The sequence below is a fragment of the Arachis hypogaea genome, chromosome 13 (genome assembly GCF_003086295.3).
Source record: "Arachis hypogaea cultivar Tifrunner chromosome 13, arahy.Tifrunner.gnm2.J5K5, whole genome shotgun sequence".
In the NCBI taxonomy this organism is placed as follows: Eukaryota; Viridiplantae; Streptophyta; class Magnoliopsida; order Fabales; family Fabaceae; genus Arachis; species Arachis hypogaea.
In genome coordinates this window covers 146146710-146167536 of record NC_092048.1, presented here as the reverse complement: position 1 = coordinate 146167536, position 20827 = coordinate 146146710, and the positions used below count along the sequence as shown (strand labels likewise).

At 33.3% G+C, this 20827-nt stretch overlaps 3 protein-coding genes and 1 long non-coding RNA gene across 5 annotated transcripts; 2 read left to right on the top strand and 2 right to left on the bottom strand.

Moving 5' to 3' along the window:
- Positions 1-2226: 2226 nt before the first annotated feature.
- Positions 2227-3053, bottom strand: LOC112792787 (uncharacterized). Its single transcript, XR_003197541.3, has 2 exons — positions 2727-3053; positions 2227-2589 (listed from the first exon to the last, which is right to left on the bottom strand). It is a non-coding gene; the product is annotated as an uncharacterized lncRNA (long non-coding RNA).
- Positions 3054-10543: 7490 nt separating this feature from the next.
- Positions 10544-12011, top strand: LOC112792785 (probable inactive poly [ADP-ribose] polymerase SRO2). 2 transcript variants are annotated; one of them, XM_025836159.3, is made up of 4 exons: positions 10544-10936; positions 11111-11349; positions 11430-11560; positions 11670-12011. In XM_025836159.3, exons 1-4 carry the CDS (start codon positions 10560-10562, stop codon positions 11778-11780), a joined length of 858 nt encoding a protein of 285 aa, XP_025691944.1. In that variant the 5' UTR covers positions 10544-10559; the 3' UTR covers positions 11781-12011. The 2 variants fall into 2 exon arrangements, with proteins under 2 accessions (XP_025691944.1, XP_025691942.1); XM_025836157.3 differs by having other exon boundaries at positions 11430-12011.
- A 255-nt stretch (positions 12012-12266) lies between these two features.
- Positions 12267-13143, bottom strand: LOC112792786 (uncharacterized). The gene is made up of 2 exons (XM_025836162.3): positions 12662-13143; positions 12267-12563 (listed from the first exon to the last, which is right to left on the bottom strand). The coding sequence occupies exons 1-2, from the start codon at positions 13141-13143 to the stop codon at positions 12389-12391; spliced, it is 657 nt and encodes a 218-aa protein (XP_025691947.1). The 3' UTR covers positions 12267-12388.
- A 1754-nt stretch (positions 13144-14897) lies between these two features.
- LOC112792784 (actin-depolymerizing factor 3-like) lies at positions 14898-16765 on the top strand. Its single transcript, XM_025836156.3, has 3 exons — positions 14898-15503; positions 15987-16252; positions 16362-16765. Exons 1-3 carry the CDS (start codon positions 15501-15503, stop codon positions 16510-16512), a joined length of 420 nt encoding a protein of 139 aa, XP_025691941.1. The 5' UTR covers positions 14898-15500; the 3' UTR covers positions 16513-16765.
- The last annotated feature ends 4062 nt before the right edge of the window (positions 16766-20827 follow it).

The window sequence follows — 20827 nt, the reverse complement described above, 5'->3', positions numbered from 1 at the left end:
GTATGGTGCTATAGTCCACATAGGCCATGTTACTTCAGATTGAAGTAATTTTATAACCTATTTTTTTATAGAGTATGAAAAAGTGACTTTTTTAGGGGAAAATATATTTTTTGGGGTGTTTAAAAAAACCAATTTAACTAAATTGAATTGTAGTCGAACTGAAATTGTTTTAAATAAAAAACTGAAATGAAATTATAGATTTTAACAAAATCAGTTTATTAAAAAGTTTTTGGGGTTTAGTTTGGTTTTAAATCAAATAAAATTGGTTTTATTCAATGCCGCCATTCCTCTCTTTGTTGTCGCTACTACTAACCCATTACTGCTATCATTATTGTTGCCATCGGCCAGTTTCGTAGTAGTTCCTGCGTTGCGCACTGTCGTCGATTTTTAACATAGCAATGCCATTCCTCATAGCAATGCCATTCATCTTTCTCCTGCTGTCGCTGCTACCAACCCACCATCGATTTTTAACATAGCAATGCCATTCCTCATAGCAATGCCATTCATCTTTCTCCTGCTGTCGCTGCTACCAACCCACCACTGCCATCATCAACGTTGCTGTCGTCGAACTACTCTCCGTCGGCCAGTTTCAGCATTGCTTGCTGTCGTCGTTGCCTTCTAACACAGCAATGCCATTCCTCTGTCCTTTGTTCCCGCCACTACCAACCCATCACTGCCATCATCATCGTCGTGATCAAACTACTCTTCGTTGGCCAGTTTCGCAGTTGCGGCGTCACTCACTGTTGTCGTCGCCTCATCTTTGCTCGTGATTCTTGTGTGGCTCTAGCTTTGTTCACCCTTTATTGAATCTTTATATTTGAATGGTTTTTTTGCTTATGAAAAAAACGTTATTTCCTATCTTTATCAAATATCCCAATCTGAACTTTTCCATTTCAAACAAACCTTAGGATCAGTTATTGCTGCAGTTTATGGTGGAATAATGTGCATAGGCGTGTTAATTGTTCTTGGAGACTTTGGCATAGGTGCTGAGATCGTGCTTGCTGCTACCATCTTTTGTGAGTTGGCTGAGACATTAGAAAAGGAACATGACCCCTTAGCTTGGCTTTAAGGAACTAGTTTCTTTCTTGATTGGCAACGAGCTTACATTTAGTTTAGTTAGTTGGCTTTCTTGTAAATAATGAATTGATTTTCCCTAGAATTTTTCTTTTTCTTTTTATCCTTTGAACTTCTGGTGTTTAAGCATTGTTGAACAACAAGTCTAAGATGAGAATAATTAAGAAATGCAAATTGAATTAATCAATTCAGTTTTTCCAACCAAGATGGTTCTGTTTTCATCTGTTAACAATTTATTGATGTATGATAATCCTCGTGATTCATATGAGCAATCTGAATAGTCAATATTTGCATCACAATCAACAATTTCTTGATTAGACTTCAATGACTAAAGCTCCTCATCAAGACTCAAGAGACTCTCCAGAATGAATCAAGTTTGGATACTTGAAAATTGCATCAAGTTTTTACTATAATAGTTTACAGCGCAACTTCCAATGATGGTGCAATTCTATACTTGAAAAAGAAATTAAATGTATGGAATAGTATAGTTTTGAAGGGGGTTACCTTCATTGCGTTGTTGTGCCCATATCTTGAATTTGATAATGAAAAATAGCTTAAAAGAGATTGATGACTTGATTACAAAAATTCACAATGCAGTAAAATATGTCAAGTCATCTTCTATGAGAAGTGAAAACTTCAAAGCATGCATTAAGAGGAAGAGCATCAACTATAAAAGCCTTGTTTGTTTGAATGTCAAAACTCGGTGAAATTCGATGTATTTAATGTTGGAGGCAGCATTGAACATTTGATTTGCTAGAGTTACAAGATAATAAATATAAAAATGAGCTTAACAAACCTCATGGTGTGCCTACGGATGATGATTGGACTTATGCGAATCAATTTACCATTTTTGAAGATATTTTATGATGCTTTTTTGTTGTTGCCCATAGTATCTAGGGATGGCAACGGGTTCCCATGGAGGTGGGAACATGCCCCCGCCCCTCGCCTCCATAACCTGTCCCCGTCCCCGCCCCATCACCGTAACGCCCCGTATCCGCCGACCGCCGGAGTTCCGGGTCTCCGCGGATTTTTACAAAAATCAAAAATTAAAAAAAAATTCACTACCAAAACCAATTTAGTTCTTATATGAGAATTTGCTTTGCTTCATCGATAAAAACTTCAAATGAGCACAAACTTAAAATTGAAAGATTATGCACATCAAACAAAAACTTATGATAAAATTTGTTACATGAAAAACCAAACAACAAAATAACATATAGATTCAAATTAAATTAACTTACATCGAACAATAATGTAACTAGTACCAGTATATATTATGTTTATATATATATAAAAAACAATAACATAAAAAAGAATTCAGCACAATAAAATTTGGTAATATAGAAGAATTAGATCGGAAGAAGCTGAACCCTAATAATGCCATGTTTGGAGCAAAATCTTTAATACCATAAGACATGTTCGATCATCATCAACAGCAAGAATGCATTTCTTTAGGAATTGATTATCTTTTTCATCTCACTGCCATTTTCTCCAAAAGAGGGTATAAAATTGAACCTATTAACCAAAACAGAGTCTATGAATTTTATAATGACCTAGAAACTAATGAATTTTTTTTTAAGGAAGAAGTTCATTGAACACGGAGAAATAGAATAGAAGAATAAAATCGGAAGAAGATGAACTTTGATGCTCACTGCTGCGACAGAGAAAGGAACGCTCTCGTGAAGACGGCAACCCTCCCATGAAGATGGCGACACTCTCGTGAAGATGGTGACGATGTTCTCGTTGGCAGGGGCGTCTTAGGCGGTGCGTGACGAACTGACGATTCCTGCGATGACCTTGAGGGTGAGATGAGGAAGCAATGAGAAGGAGGATCGCGACGGTAAAGGGGTTTAGAGGGCAGCAGACGATGGAGGAGATGTGGACTGGAGAGATTGGGGTTCATCGAAGAAGAGAGGAAGTGAATCGGTGAGTGACACTGAGAGGGAGTGAGCCGGCTTAGGGTTACAAAGGCCAAAGAGAAACAAACTAATATATAGGAAGGGCATTTAAGTAATTTCTTACAACGGAAATTATACGGGTCCCCACGGAACGAGGACTCCCATCTCTGTCCCTGTCCTATTTATTATACGGTCCCCGTCTCCGTCTTTGCGGGGTGAAAATGGTCTCCAAACCTGTTCTCCGGCGGGTAAATCGTCGCAGATATCCGTCCTGCCGAAAAAATTGCCATGCCTAATGGTATCCTCCAATCCAACAGGCTAAAGACTAATTCATCGTTGATTTGAGCTCTAGTTAAGAGTCTGCCGCTAGTCAATGAGTTGCTGCATACACAAGGTGGGATTTAAATCCCCGACACTTGCTTAAGTGGGAGAGTGAGCTGACTACTCGACCAACCCAACTACCCAAGTTGGTTATATTTTAAGATGCTACATTGCACATTTATTAGAGTTTGCATGTTACTAGTAATAAATACATGAAAGAAGTCTTTAACATCGGAAGAAAAATCAAGTTGCATTGTGAAAATAATGATTTAAGCATAAAATTAATGGTGTCCAAGATACAAAGAAAATATGATAAATATTGAAAAACTCCAAATGCTATTAATATGTTATTAATTGCAGTTATGCTTGATCCATGCCTATAGTTGAATTTTGTAAATTGGATTTTGGAGGAGTCATTTAGGATAAAAAGGGGAGGAGAATTGTAACACCCAACCACAAAATCTTTATGCTATAGTCATAAATAAAAGGTGGTGAGTTATTACGACACATAAAAAAAAGATACATACATAATACTTGAAGAATAATAATATAATTAGGAACCTATGAAAGAAAGACTAACAAAATCAATAGCCGTTAGCCACACTCAAATCACGTTAACGCAAGTGAACGCCGTATACAGAAGCAATATATATATATATATATATAAGTTCAGAAATAGGATACATAGTAGTTACTAGTCTCGACTCGCGAAAAAAAAGGTCAGCTAGAAATATTACAAAACCAAAAAAAGTATACAAAATAAAAATCCTATTTCTCCAAATAAAAACCTCTAAGAAAATATACAATAAAGTTTTTAAAAGTGGAGAAAGTACTAAATAAACCGAAATAAACTTCAAAAGAGTCTTCTTTGTATCTCTAAACAGAATCCTGCACACTCAGAGAGGTACATCACGCCCTGCATCAGAAAAACAAAAAATCCACGACGGGTGAGAACTCGAAGGTTTCCAATAGGGTAATAGTTTCAAATAAAAACTATATATAAAAAAATATGAATCCACTAGACAATCCTAATCTCCAACTTCACCGACGTTCAAGTCTAGGGTCTTAACTAATCCCAAAAAGGGTCAATTTGCTAAAGTCTCAACTCTATTAATTACCTCTAGCCTCAATTATTCTCAATGCATCATCATCTTTACTCCCAATATTCAATTACTCAGTTCAGTATTCAATTCAGTAATATCAATCACAAATAACAATTAATACAAAACAAATACAATTAGAGAGCATGTAAGACAATTATTATAATTAGCAATTAGACAAAAATATACAGTTAGGCAAACCAAAATAAATATGCACATTTAAACAATAGCAAACAAATGCACATGATGCATGTCTGTCCTACTGGTCGTGAGCTCACTTATCGATTAAAGTGCCAGAACCCGAGACATCTGATAGCTAACTCGGACATTGTCTTTCTACTACGCATCCCCAAGAGGAATATAAACGAAAGAGAATGCATTTTTACCTTCTCCCAAAGGAATTACGAAGGAGTGTGACTTTTCACATTCGAATGAGTGTGCCTTTCCATCTTGCAACCAGAGAGAAATATGGGAGAACAATACGAAGAAGATTGCCTTTCTACATACGAAGGAGAGTGTCTTTCCACCTTCTCTACATTCACACTGCAACGAGAGATAGAATCTTTCATCCTCAACTTGTCTATTGCAATAAGAGAGAAAATTATTCATCTTCAACTTGACTATTCGTGAGCGGGACAAAGCCACCGTCTTCATCGTGGGAGGGACGAACCACCATCCCCACAATATCAATAACGTAAGCGGGACAAAACCCATGACCCTGCCATGCAAGCAGGACAAAATACACAACCTTGCCAATCAATAATCATTATCAATCAAACTCACTGTCATCATCAAATTTATCAAAATTATAATCTTAACCAATCCTAATCCCATTCCTTTATTAAATAATTAATCTCATCATTTCGTGAGTGGGATTAAGCTACCGTCCTCACTGTGAGCAGGACGAACCACCATCCCTATAATATTTTTATCTGGTTAACCAAGTGTTTATCTGAGAATTAATCAATTCAATTCATTAGATTTATCCATACTCTTTTCAAAACTTAAAAATTAGTTATCGGATGTCATATGGAGGTTACAGGGGATTACGAGCTTACCGGGAAGACAAAACAGTAAAAAAAATAGCATTTTATAGAAAAAAGATGTGTGCACACGCACATCTTTGTGCGCACACATACAGTACAAATTCTGCAATTCTGTAGAATTTTCAACAGCGATGTCCGAACTTCAAAAATCCATAACTTTGGTACAAAAATTGTTTTCTCTCCGTTCTTCAACGGTTTTAAAATACACATCCCCAATTTTAATTCAAGATTAATTTCACTCAATTCTAAGCTCCGAACGCTAAGTTATGACATGTTAAAATTGGCTAAAATCATTAACTTACCCAAAATTTTCTACATAATTCATTTTTGTCATTTTTCAAATTCACCTCTTTTAACATCCATAGCCCTTAATTTTAGGCATCCTCTACACTCAATCATCGATCCCAATTTTCAATTTACAACTTAGCCATTCAAGACCCAAAACAATCAATTTCTATTAATTAACCATTTTCAATTTACAGCAATTCTATTCAAAACCAAAACCAACCAATTCTTTTCAATTAACCACTTTCAATTTACATCAGTTCCAAGTTGAACATCATACCACATTAAAATTGATGCATATAGCTCACCCATTATACCACAACACAATCAATACATATCAATATAATATTTCACTCCGTCAATCCTCGTCAAACTTACCAACATTAATCCAATTACAGCCTCCTACCCAATTATCATTCAATAATAATTAATCAATCAAATTCACACATTTCTACAATCCATATGACTTAAATCAATTCCGTCATACTTATCAAGGGTGCAACTCACTCAATCACGACCTCTGACTCAATTTTCATCCAAACATCAATAATCAATCAAACCACACATTCATACTACAACATATCAACATTTCAACAATCACTCCACCTCAATTATTCAACTACACCATAATCAAACAATATCAATTATTCAACAATATTATAGGATCATCTAACCTATATTTTCACATAGCATTATATAATGTTTATCCGAAACCAAAATTCATACATTTGTTGACGGCAGTTTTCAAATTCCTTGAATTTTCTCTCTGGTCAAATCCAAACTTCAATTAATGCAACCAAGTCTCAGCTGAGCCTCCTCCAATCAAATGACGCACCCAATTCAGCACAAAATCAATCAAGCAACACTACTCAATCTAATTACACCAAAATTACACATTTTCAAGCTAGGTTTTCGCATATAATTGAAAAAAATCAAAGAAAATGAGTTCTCTTACCTTATACGACATAACCTTGGATCAAAATCCCGCTAGAATTTGAGATTAAGTTTTCCCTATACGTCAAACAGGAAAACAGTAATAAATTAAAAAATGAAGTTGTGTTCTCACAATTAGTTACCACAAAAGCTATATAGAAATGAAGAAAAAGACAAGATGAACGCCTGACTGGTTTGTGAGAAAAGTGGATTTGAAGTTGAGTTGTGAATAGTGTTTGGGTTCTTTCTTCTCTTCTCTCTATGTCTCAATCTCTCCTAGGCTTCTCCAATTGTTCTAACACAAAGTAGGATTCCTCCTTTTCCACCGGAGTTTCCAATCTCTCCTTCATGCTATGTTCCTCTTTAGATTCTCCACATGTAGCCATGGGAGTTCCTTGAGTGTCCAAAAGTTGGGATGCTAGCCGGTTTACCACCTCATCTAAGGTGGTCATGAATTGTTGCACATCCCTTGTCATCTTCTCTTGTCCTTGAAGAAGAACACCGAGGGTTTCATCCATTAGAGGTTGGGGTGGATGGGAGGGTTCATCATATTGGAGAAAGGGTTCATTATAGGAAGGTGGTTCTTCTTGGTAAGGTGGTGGTGTGTATTGAGGTGGTTCTTGGGAGTAGTAATCTTGGAATTGTGGTTCCATGTATGGCTCATATGGTTCAAAAGGAGGTTGGTATGGTGGGTAAGGATCATGGTCATATGGAGGTGTTTGTTGAAAATAGGCTTGTGAGTGTGGTTAAGGTTCATGTTGCGGATATGACTCATAGGCATATGGTGGTGGTTCTTGAAAATCACAAGGAGATTCACCATAGCCATTTGATTGATATGCATCATAGAATGGCTCTTATTCATAGTGCATTGGTGGAGGTTGTTGCCAAGAGGATTGATCATAAGCATATGGCTCCTCCCACCTTTGGTTATCCCATCCTTGATACACATTCTCATTATAGTTCTCATCACCTACAACATAGTTGTAACTACACTCATAGCCAAAATGAGAATTCATGGTGAAAGGAGAAAATAAAAACAAAAACTACTAAGAAATAATGAAACAAAGTCCTAACTAGCAAGCAATCCAAAAAAAAATCAAGCTATTCACAATATTCACATATATACAATAACCAATAACATAACACCATTGCAATTCCCCGGCAACGGCGCCATTTTGATGATTGGATTTTTGACGGTTTAGAATTTCACTAATGAAATCTCGTTGTAAAGTATAGTTTCTAAACCAAGCAATAATCCTTTCATACAAAAAGTTGTTTGTCACTAAAACAAACCCCTAAATTTATAAACCGAAGTATTGAACCTCGGGTCGTTCTCCCTAAGAATTGTAATGAAGTGTCTTGTTATTGGTTGTGAGTTATTTTTGGGGTTTTGATAAGAGGCATGAAAGATAAATGGCAAGAAAGTAAACTAATGGCTAAAAAGGTCTTGGCAAGGGTTGGTAGTCAAGGATCTCTATCATAATCACTAACCACAATATGAGAATTGGCAAGGATTAATCTCATTAAATCATCCTCTAACTCGTAGTAAAGGAAAGTCAAATGAGCTATATCAATCCTAGTCCATAAGTCCTAACTCTCCACTAATTCAATTAGTGAGAACTAGAGTCAATGGATCCCGATCATCAATCACTTGGACATTAGTAACTCAAGAGTTCCTAAGTTACCTTTCCAAGCCAAGAACATAAAACTCTACTCTAAAATCCAACCAAGCATTTCATCAAACACTTGGAAGACATAAAAGAAAAGCATAGTAAAATTGCAAGAAAAGTAAATCTACACTACTCAATTGCAATGAATTAAACAACAACTAATCAAATGAACACATTTATTATGAATTACCTTTTATTGAATTGGAAGAAAGTAGAAGAAACAATACTAGATCTACAACAAAATATAAGAACAACATAAAGGAAATTACAACAAAAGAATAGAAGAAGATGAATGTAACAACAAGGAATTGAGAGATAGAAGTAGAAGAAAGCAAAGATTAAAACCTAGATCTAAGAACTAATCCTAATCCTAATCCTAGAGAGAAGTGAGAGCTTCTCTCTCTAAAACTACCTCTAAACTAATCCTAATGAGTGTGTATTGAACTAACTCCTTTTGCTCTTCAATCCTTGGCTTTAAATAGCATCTTTGGCGCCAAAGTTGGTTGGAATTGGGCCCCATAACCCTTGAGAATTCTTTGGTCACGTTTTCATTAAAAAATCATAAACCAGCACCGACGCGTACGCGCACAGCACGCGTACGCGTCCATGGGGTGATTCGCAGGTGCGCGCAAGTGCCAGGTGCGCGCGCGCGTCCATGGGCGAGTTCAACTTCTTTGACTTTTCATGATTTCTCCACTTTGCATGCTTTTCCTCTTCACTCTTTTGATCCATTCCTAGCCTTTTCAATCTGAAATCACTAACAAACATATCAAGGCATCTAGTGGAATCAAAGGGAGATTAAAACCATCAAATTAAGGGTTGAAAAGCATGTTTTCACATCTAAGCACAAATAAGGAGACAATCACAAAACCATGCTATTTCATTGAATAAATGTGGGTAAAAGGTGATAAAAACTCTTAAAATCAATAAAAGTTAAACCGTCAAAACGGGGTTTATCAGCGATCGAAGCTTGAAGCGAGAAGTTATGGAGGTTTGATTTATGGTGTTAGGGTTTGTCTTTCTCCTTCCTCACCATGCATTGCTTCAGCGTGTTTATGCTGAAGGGAAGAAGGGAATTGGCTCTTCTTATATGTGGTTGGGCTGATGGGTTGGGCCTTGGGCCCATTTTGGGTCCTGTGCAACCGGTTCGGTTCATTTGATCTAATTTTGGGCTAAATTTTTTTAAATTAGTATCAAAATTTATATTTAATTAGTTCTACCTCACTAAATCATAAAATTCTATTTTTTAATTTATTTGATTAATAATTAATTTATTAACTAATTATTCACTAATTACTCGGGATTTACAAGAAACGCGCGTGTGTACACGCTGTGTATAATAAAAGTAATTTTTGTTAGTTTTAGACTAATTTGGTTGGACTTTGTTGCCAAAAAAATTTGAATGTGTAGTAGAACTTATTAGTATTTTAGTTTTTAATAAATTATTTTTGACAGTGTTTTTTAAAATAAAAAAAGATTTTGACCTTTTAAAAGTATTTTTTAGGGTTATTTTGTCTAATTTTTTTGTTCTTTTTTTTTACTAGGACAATCTTATTATTTATATTATTTCTTTAAAACAAATTATGAATTTTAGGTTTAGTGTGTTTTTTCTTTGAAAATATCACGTTTAAGCCGCCTAATTGCGATACTCCTTTTTAAAATAAGTGTTTTTGTTTTGTTTATATTTTATATTTAGATTCATTAATTTAAAAAAAATTAATATGGTTCGAAATTCAAATACATTAATAGATGAAGTATATATAACGGATGGATGCCGTATTTGTTATTTTCTGAGGGCAGCCAGTTGATTTGATTCTAGTCACCGACCTACCGAATTACATGCGGCCGTGGAGTGCTCACAATAGAAGGTGATAGACTGATAGATTTTCGCATAGTGCACCATACTGACATGCAATGGATATAATTCTGATTCGGTATTTCATAGCTGGGAGGGAATTTTTTAAGTAAAGAAACGAACAATCACAGAAAATTTGTACAGTTTTTACCATTTTGATTAACTTAGTTCATTTTAGTTTTAAATTTTGTGGGAAAGTAAATCGAATGGTTATTTTAATACTTTGCCTTGGGCCAGGGGCATGCCAATAAGAGACGTGTTCTAATTATCCTTTAATACTATCGAGTCTTGTTCCTTGTTCCCCAAGTCTCAAACCCATGCCCAGGCAGCCCAGCCCATATAAATGTCTAATGCACAGCTTAATCAACAATACAACCATGGAGCAAATTAATATTTTGGTCAGCAAGGGCCTAATGAACATATTAGAAGTTGAGAATGAAGAATACCAATTAGTTAAGAATGGTTTCTTAAAGGGTATGGGATTCATGGGGAATGTTACTAATGTGATGGCTATACATAAGAACAATGTTGCATCTAGCTTGACAAGGCAAGCACGTTTGCACTCCTTTATGATTTTCTCGAAGGCGGTAGCAACCAAGTGTGGTGGGGATCCTAATGTGAGGTATGCTTGGTATGGTAGCTCTCTGGATGACCTCAAACAGATTGTATCTCTTGGATTCCATGATGATCATTATCATAATCACTCTCATGGTGTTGGGATTTCCCTATTTTCTGCCAAATATTCCATTGACAGGTAAGTTATTGATAAGATTGTATTTGGTAAATGTCTCCCAAATATGATATAGACAAAGCAGAATGATTGTGTTTTTATTTTCATTTCTTCTTTTTAAATTTGTTACAGGAGTGTGACTTGTGAATAAGAAATAAAAGAAAAATTTGCTTATTTGATTGATTTATTGATTAATAGTGCAATGTGCACAATGGAAGATGAAAATGGTTTGAGACACGTGATGCTGTGTAGAGTGATAGTAGGGAAGGTGGAAGCTGTTCCTGATGGTTCAAATCAGAGCCACCCTAGTTCAATCCATTATGACACTGGTGTTGATGATATTTCAGCACCTACAAGACATATCATATGGCCTGCTTTCATTAATTCACACATTCATCCTGATTATATTGTTAGTTTCAAGTATACTTATATGAAAGGTAAGAAGCTAATTTATATAAGCCTATTATTCCTTGTTGATTAATACATTATGGCCAACTAGTTTTTGGTTATGATAAAGATCCACAGGTATACAGGGGACAAAATCCTCAATCAAAATATGTGTTGTTTCCTAATTTGATGGCAAGAGTCTCAAACCGTTTGAAGCCTTTGCAGATGTCTTATTTACTCGGAAGTTATCGTCTTTACCAAGTAACAACAACATTCTCCCATTATTATTACCAAGCTTTCCATGTTCATGGATATTCATCACCTGGATTGGTTGTTGTGATTGACACTTTTAACTGGTGGCTTCCTTTAGGAACGTAAGATTTCAAGAGAACTATGGGTCAAGGATGTGAGATCCATAATTGGAGACCCACTGCTGCGTGAAGTGATTTCAGAAAGCAGTGGCAATTTGCAACTTCTTTAGTCTATTTTGTCGGCAGAAATGTTATGTTTTATGCAAACATATTCTCTTTAATTGGTTGAAGAACAAGAATACAAGAGAAAAACAAAATTTTACATACTTGTAAACATTGATCTTATATACACATGAAGGGTTCATTGTATTAAGCAATAGAAAACAAGGGAAAAAAAGATTCATTGTATTTTCTCTTTTCTTATAAGCACAGAGAAAAAGAAAAAGAGGTTTTTCATATAATGCCTTCAACAATTATGTAGAAAGCTTGATTATATTCCTTTTGAGAGTGGAGATAAGACTGCGGGGGAAGCTATTAATTATTGATGGGGATAGATTATTATTACATGGTAAGCCTTCTAAAGGTAATGGGATAGTTTATTACCTCCGTCTCTCTCATATTGATTGACTCGTTGTGTTTTGCGGGGTTTCTAGAAAAAAAAAAATGCTACATTTTATATATAAGCATATGAACTTGGTGCAAACTACAGAAAAAAATAGTAAAATAATCTATCATCAGTTATGAAATTGATATGTCCTGCGATGATGAACAACGTAACAAAGTCATAATAATAACAATGTGATGCGAAATTAAAAAGAAAAAAAAAAGCAGGGTTTTGTTAGGCTAAGAGCCAGAAATTTCTCTGGGTTTTAGTGTTGAGAACATAGCCTCCTTGCTGTCCTTTTCTTTGCACAGCGACACAAGTGCAAGTGCTGTTTTGGATCAAATACTCTGCTGTGTCTAATATTCTTCCTCCCTTCATCATTGACGACCCTCCCCCTGATCTCCTATATCTGTATGCATCCATCATCTTAATTAATTTCCACACATTCAAAAGCCAATAATAAATAATTCTCATTAAAGTTAAATTAAAGAGTTGGTAGATAATTACCCTAACAGTGCTGAAGTAATATTGCGCTTTTGGCCTATAACTATGACATCAACCTTTTGCGTTTTGCTTTGGGAGAGGATTGTGGTACCTCTATCTTTATCCATCTCCACCTTCATCACGCGCACATTAACCTTAGGCTGAGCTGCCTTACAAGCGTGCTTCATCTCCTCGAGAAAATCCACAGCACCACCTTCGCCCTCCGCCGCTGCACCGCCACCTCCGACGTCCAAAGAGGCAGTGGTGGTACTCCCTAATGAAGGCATCTTGAGGATGGTTGAGAGTGTATTGCGCCACGAATTAGGGTTCTCAACATGCAAGAGGATCAACTCGTCGTGATCCACCACCGCGTGAGACAGCGCGTATTGGAGCGCAGCCGCCGATTCCCTCGTTGGATCAGCCACAACCATCACCTTCCGTGTTTGATTCCCATTCCTACTACTACTTCCTCCTCCCCCTGCTACATCTTGCATACTCGCATGCATTTTAATTTCGCCTCCACGCGCCTTTCTTCCTTTATCTTTATTTCTTTTACCGCGGCGGCCACCGCCACGTCATGCTACCACGCACCACCGCCCTTTAATTTGAGAGACAGAGAAGAGGACAATAATAATAATTAATTTAATCTTAATTCAATTAATGAACAGACGCTAATTATTGTGTGTTGACCCCTCATGCATGAGTAGCAGCTAATATGATTGTTAGTAATTTCTCAAATAAGTGCGCCTTTGTTTTTACTTATGCTATATTTGGGATGCCCCATCGTGTCTTTTCTATCAAATTCCATAATAAAACCAATTTTCCTTCAGACCCGGTCAAATGCTTTATTATTTAACATCCTCATCACGCAATAATATATATATAGAGAGAAGAGTTTTATTTTTAAAATTAATTATTTAGATCTGTGAAAATAAAGCTTCTTTACTTTTCCATATATATATATACAGTTATATACACACATACATTCCCTGTCTTTCACTCCACTTCTGCTGGAAAGTGTCAAAGTAAGGACCTCCAGGGCCTATCTAACATGAAACTAGTTGAGTTGATGATTGCAAAAAAGATATTAGCCTACGATCCATTATTTCTTTCGGTTTCATTCAATGATGAAATCCCACAAACAAAAAGAGCAATGTTTTTTTTTATTTATAATTTATATATATTTTCATAACCTCACATGCATGTACTTTATTCTTTCCCCAAATTTTTATCATGCTCTTCAACAAACTAAAATATCGCCACAACCATTAGTCAAAATTTGTTACTTCATTCTATCTCTTTTAACTTATTCAAATGAGTCCCTTTAACAATAGGTATGTCAAGTATTGTCAACCATCAGGTAGTGAATTAGTGATAACCTACGTTTTAGGGTACGTATTAGAGTTTTAAAGAACGAGGAAATGATGAGTCTTAATTATAACCAAATGGAAGAAAAATTCGCCTACCTGCCTGTTTTTTATTAAAATATACATGTTTCTTATTATATCAACTTTGATAGTTTGATCCAAATATATACTTCCGTGATCTTGCTACGTATAAATTTGTCTCAGCATTGCAATATGTTGATATACATTAGTTTATTTCAATTTAAGAATAAAACTGAAGAGTTATATATATATATATATGATAGAATCAAATTAGATTAAAATTTAAAAACAACAAAGTGAATATCAAGTGTCAATAAATTATAACTCAAATGGTATAGTCTCTTCATATTCTTTTAAGAGATTGTGGATTTAAATCTTTTTATTTTTAATTAAAAAAAAAACAAAGTGAACATCAAGCGAAAACATTTATTTATTTATTTATTTTCATGTGGAGTAGAGAGGCATATGACTGTATGAGGCTACTAAGCTATCAGCAGAGGCACATTAGGATCAGGTGAATCGAGTACACATCAAATGATCCCCACCGCCATACTTATTATTCTTACAACTTCAAGCCTAATATACTCGCAATCGAAAAAAAGAAATTAAGTCAAGAGCAGAATATATGTTAAGTTAAAACTTATCATTTTATTAAAAAACTTACTTTTCTTACAATATTAGTTATTTTATTCGATTATTTAATTTTATTATTTTTTATAATTATTTATATAATGATAATAAAAACTATTTTTATTAAAGTGATAATACATAAATATGTATGTATATAAAACATTTTTGTTGTTATTACATTAAAATTAAATTATGCAGTGAAAAAATGGGATGTGTCCTTCATTTTTGTTTATATACACATAAAAGAAAGGTAGCTAACATATATTCTCAAATAAAAATATTATATGTATATTAAAAGTTAGATATTAAATTAATTATTATATATTTTTTTAAAGACAGTGAATTGCATTTATTAAAAAGATAGTACAATTTATTTGTATAAATTTAACTTATTTTTTATTTATATTTTATGTTTTAATATATTTTATATTAATAATTTATTTTAGTGGTTAATTTTACTATATATTTAGCATAATTATAAATTTTAGCATGATTCTTAAAATATATGTTAAAATTATTATTCACAGAAAATTTTAAATTTTTATTTTAATAAAAACCCAATAAATATATTAAAATTAAAATTTTACATTTTGAGAATATGCTAGCTAAACAAAATAGATTGGAGATATTTATTAAATTTTGGGACAGCATTAATATGGATAATTAATTAATTAGTGTTGGGGTACTCTTATTCTTGGTCTTCTTACTATCAACGCAACCTTTTGCAGCTTGAGAGAGAGAGAGAGAGATCTCAAATCCATTCCTATATCTTCTCCTTCCTTTACTTCCCTCTCTTCAAGTTTCAGCCACACAAGTCAAGTTTCAAAGGCAACGCGAACGCAACCATGGTATGGTCTGGCCTCTTCGTTTCTCCTCTATTTCCACTTATTGTCTCTTTTCACAGTGCTTCAATTTTCTAGCTAGCTCCTTATTATTTATTTTTTAGTTTCGAAATTCGTAAATATTTTGATCATCGGTTTGGGCACTTTGCGTTTGTGTTGCTGATCTTATCGGCTTCTTCCACATCCTCGATCTGATCATTGTATCATTCCCTTCCAGATCTGATTACTGATTTCCGTTCCTAATTTTAGTCTTGCTAACCCTAAAATTCATAACATGCTTTGGGATCTCATCCACGGAATCTTCCCCTCTAATTTGTTGAATGGATATCAAATTAGGGGTGAAGATCGAAATCACTTGATTTTATTTTTCATTGAGGAACTATTAGCTACTCAAGTGGCAAAAAGATTAAAGTATGCGTGAGTAATGATTCGTGTGGGTATCTGCTTGATCATAATTGCTTTGCTTTGGTGTGCCTTTCAATCTCTCAGGCAAATGCAGCTTCCGGAATTGCGGTCCATGATGACTGCAAGTTGCGGTTTTTGGAGCTCAAGACAAAAAGGACTCACAGGTTCATAGTTTTCAAGATTGAGGAGAATCAGAAGCAAGTCATTGTGGAGAAGCTTGGTGAGCCAGCTCAAGGCTACGAAGATTTCGCTGCTTGCCTCCCTCCTAATGAGTGCCGCTATGCTATATATGATTTCGAGTTCTTAACCGAAGGCAATGTCCCCAAGAGCAGGATTTTCTTCATTGCTTGGTAATTAGATGTTTGCTTGTTTGTTTGTTCATATGCCTGCTGGTTGCTTTTGTTGTTGATTGATATTAATTTGATTTTCGTGTGCCTTTGCTGCCTTTATTATTTGAAGGTCTCCTGACACATCAAGGGTTAGAAGCAAGATGATTTATGCAAGCTCCAAAGACAGGTTCAAGAGGGAACTCGATGGGATTCAAGTAGAGTTGCAAGCAACTGATCCTTCTGAGATGGATCTTGAGGTGATCAAGAGCCGCGCCAACTAAACTATTACAAATAGCAGGCTTTGTTATGGGAACTATGCTCCGGTGTTCCCCTTTAAGGCCTTACTTACTTTTATGGAAATTCTTAGTTTCTGGGTTGCTGACCAGTTATGGTCTCGGTTTCCCGAGTTGTGGTATAATGTCTATTGCACTTTTAACAATATTCGCATGTTCTATTGTCTCATGATTTGTGGTTTTATACAACGTTTGCTTTGGAGTGGCATTTTAATCTTATGGTTACTAGCTGAATTTGTAACTGCTTTGTGTGATGAGACCGAAAATAGGGTTCACATTATGACTTCATATGGTTGAAATATGCTTTCCCTTGTATGGATAGGGCCGGTAGACAGATTCTTGGAATGTTTCTGGTTGAGTATTATTCTTGGAAGGTTTATGGCCATGCTTTAAAATACTAGATTTAGCTAAAGAGCTTGTGGAAGATTGTTTTCGGTTATTTTTGTCTTTTGATCTGCTGTCATGATGTCACTTTTAGTATGTGTTCTATTGTGCGACTCGTTTATGGTATGCTCCAGTTTATTTCTCCTCATGTGGACCTTAAAACATTAATGAGAGAGGATTTATTACCAAAGCTGTCATTGTTAAATGTTAAACAATATACACAAAACAGCAAAATCCATTCAGCAAGGGGACATAACATTAGTTCATGGTAACAAACTAGCCAAGCCATTTGGAATGCAATATTCTTATTTCTTATTTACTAATTTATATTATCTTGCAAGCATCTAATTTTTGCTCCAAGGGTATCTACCACCGAAAGTAACAACGGATTTCTTAGTTGCGGGTTAGTTGCAGGTAATCAACTTTAGAGCAAATTACCGTCTATGAGATGCTTTACATGCTAGGATAGGATTTGAACTTTAAACATCTTAGTTAAGGAACCAAATTTTTGAGCAAATAGCTAGTTGTGAGATGCTTTCCATGTTAAAAGTAGGATTGCACTTTCGGGCCAAAAGGTGAGCCATAAGGCCATACCCACATGCTATCATTCACAATGTGTGATCATATCTCGTGTCGCTCCAATCCTGATAATGGAACGTGGGATAGCCATTACATGTTCTCCTTGCCTGAATTTTTTCCTCACCAAAGTGCAGATATGATTGACCAATATTTTCTTTTGTACGGATGAGTTAGGTTCCTGCTCTGCCACTACCTCGGCGGCTATCCTAAATCCTAACATGTAGCCACACTTTTATCCATTGCTTTCTGCATAAATGCCGTCTCCTATATTCCATATGATGAGTTGAGTTGAATTTGAGATTCTCCCAGTCGCTCCCAAATTACCTAATGGAATTTGATGTAGCATTCATGGTAGGGTTAGACTTTGGATGTTGTTGACCAGACACACTGCACCTCTTGCCTCTTGGTCTTCCACTCCTAGACGTTAACAAAATGGTGCAGGATTAATTCGATTGGAAGAACCTTTTCCTTCCTTAGCAAAGCGTTCATTCTTGGATCATTTTGTTGGCTACTGCCTTTTAAGTGGTTTGGACATGATTTCATTCACCTAGTAAACATTGACCAACCCATGACCGTCACTTAATAAGCTCTAAATTCAGCATAATAATTTGTTTCATATATATATATATATTCTGAATAGTTTTAGCAAATTTTTATGTATTTTTTATAGTTTAAAAGCTTGTAATTAATTTTTTTAATTGAGTATAAAAGAGGCTAATTTACATAGATAAATTGAATAAGAAAAAAAAATTACATAGGTGTCATAAACTGAATTTTATTACATGCATGTCTCGTTTGATTCTAGATGTAAATCGAATAAAATAAATTAGGTCTTTATTTATTCTTTATAAAAAAATATAATAATGTTAGAATATTTACTTTTGAAATATTTTATCATTTATTCTACATTAAACCCAAAAGTAAATATTTTCAGAATGAAAAAGTATAGAAAAAAAAACCTTTAGTCAACACTAGACAACTTTAGTATTTAGGTTTATAATTTAAGATTAAAGGTTTTACGAATGAGGGATTTAAGGTCTAGATTTAAGATAAACAAATTAATTAAAAAAAATGACTAATGGTAGCTGAAAAAAAAAAGTTACTTAACATTATTTTTTAAAAATATTTTGTAATTTTCATTCCAAAAAAAAAAACATTAGCAAAGGTCTATCTAGTATAGAGACTTAGTCATAAGCTTTTAAATTATAAAAACTCATTTAATAAAATTATAAAAAAACAACATCATAAATGAACCTAAAATTTATGCATACCAAAATTATATATACTAACGGCTTAATAGGCACTCCGTCGCTTTTTTATTATTTTTATGAAACTAATTTTGGTTCTTTTGTTAATATATTATTCACCTTTTAAAATTATTAGTTAAATTTTTTTTCATCATTTCAATATTGACGTGACCTTATTTATATTATATTTTTTTATAATTAAAATTACTATAAAACCTTTAAAATGCTAAATTATAAAAACACTCAATAAAGATATATCTTTCTTTTTGAAAAAAACATAGTTAAAAAATTAATGGTAATAATATTATCTTAATTTAAAAAATAATATATATAAACTAAAATACATGTTAGTTATTCACAAAAAATAAATTGTGCTTAAATATCATGGATATTCATATTTGTCTTTATCTCTTTTAAGTGGTAGGCCAAAATATAGATCTAAATTTAAAGAGGCCTTCATTTTTCTACAAATAGTGAAAAAATAGAAAAAAAGCTTATTTTTTTTTGTTTTTAAATATCAAACTATAAGAATAAACAAAATACGAGAATGTAAAAATTGTATACCAAGAAAAATTTTTCATAATTCATTCTTATCAATAATTTCTTGAGTTTTGAAAAACTATTAGATTTACTAACTACAAAAATAATTACATTAACATTTCAAGATGATTTAATTAAAATAATTCTTTATTATAGAAGAATATTAAAGCATGTAGAATTGAGACATCTTGTTTTATACTGAATTTTATGAAAAAACAAAAAATGACATTAATCTTTGTTTATCATTTCCAAAATATAAATTAAATGACATTATATCTGATATGTTAGGTATTTTTATTTAATAACAATTATCTATAATGATATTTTTTTACTAACATGAGTTAATTCACTTAGTTGTGTTCTTCTAAGTTCATGACTAAAAAGAAAATGTTAAATTTTTAGTATAATTAGCATATACATCTAAATAGATATATTTATATAGTAGAAGTTTATTCTATTACCTTTTATTCTTTTAATTTAATATTTTTCTTTTTATCATCTTTTATAACTGAAATTTGTCAACTTTAATTATACCTACTCAATCAATAGAATAAATTTTGAGTGCATGAACCGATGTAAATATCACTTTTAATTAATAAAATAGAAATAGAAATATGTATCATCAATGCAACTATCACAGTAATTACTATACAAATACTTACTTTATTATCGAATACTCTTGTTGATGCAATTAATTGCTCATTCTTCTATATATATCATAATTGTTAAAATCTTTCTTCTTGTAATTTAATGTATATATCTGTCACAATATATTTAAATAATGTTTCATATTACTATTTTAAATTAAATAATGATATATCTCAACTAAGATTCACACATGCTTTTTATTAGTTTTAAGAATTTAATTTTTATAATTTTATTTCTTAAATTATAAAATCGATATTACCAATTAAAGAAATAAAAATTTGAAAATTTTTTAAAATAAATATAAACATTGCATAAGTTAATTTCTTAAAAAAACCAATATTGATATATTTCAATGATGTATTATATACTTTCTATAATTTATGTGAATCTTAGTTGGTGGGTACCTGTTGGGTAAAGCAGATGTTCAGGTTCCTTTTTTTCATTTCTTGATATATCTTGATGAGCTATTTTGATATTAATTATGTGTTAAAAAATTTTAGTCATTAGTTGTTAAAATTAGTGAACAAAATTATCTATTTCAATGTAGAAATTATATAATACACGATTTATATCAGGAACATATTCACATATTTACTAAGCACATAAATTACCTGAGGTGTAACTAATAAATTTTCTTTGAACATTACATTCTTTGTGAGTTGTCCACTTTTTCCATTTATTTTTTCTTCTTTAACTAAGATTTTTGTGATTGACTAAGAAACACTTCAAGATAGAGTAATGTATAATTTGTCATGACTAAACACATGTTTAGGGAGATAGATCCCTACCTTAGGAATAGTTTTTCTTTGTGATTTATTATTGTTAAGACAAAACTCAGACTTACAGAAAATTACTTCCTAATAAGTACATACAAAGGGCAGTTCAGTTATTTTGTATTTTATCCG

Bases quoted from the DNA above. Each gene is read 5' to 3' on its own strand.
- LOC112792784 (XM_025836156.3), top strand. The intron at 16,253-16,361 runs GTAATTAGATGT...TATTATTTGAAG, and splicing joins AGGATTTTCTTCATTGCTTG to GTCTCCTGACACATCAAGGG.
- LOC112792786 (XM_025836162.3), bottom strand. From the start codon at position 13,143: ATGCATGCGAGTATGCAAGATGTAGCAGGGGGAGGAGGAAGTAGTAGT. The intron at 12,564-12,661 runs GTAATTATCTAC...GGATGCATACAG, and splicing joins ATTACTTCAGCACTGTTAGG to ATATAGGAGATCAGGGGGAG.
- LOC112792785 (XM_025836157.3), top strand. From the start codon at position 10,560: ATGGAGCAAATTAATATTTTGGTCAGCAAGGGCCTAATGAACATATTA. The intron at 10,937-11,110 runs GTAAGTTATTGA...ATTGATTAATAG, and splicing joins GCCAAATATTCCATTGACAG to TGCAATGTGCACAATGGAAG. The intron at 11,350-11,429 runs GTAAGAAGCTAA...GTTATGATAAAG, and splicing joins CAAGTATACTTATATGAAAG to ATCCACAGGTATACAGGGGA.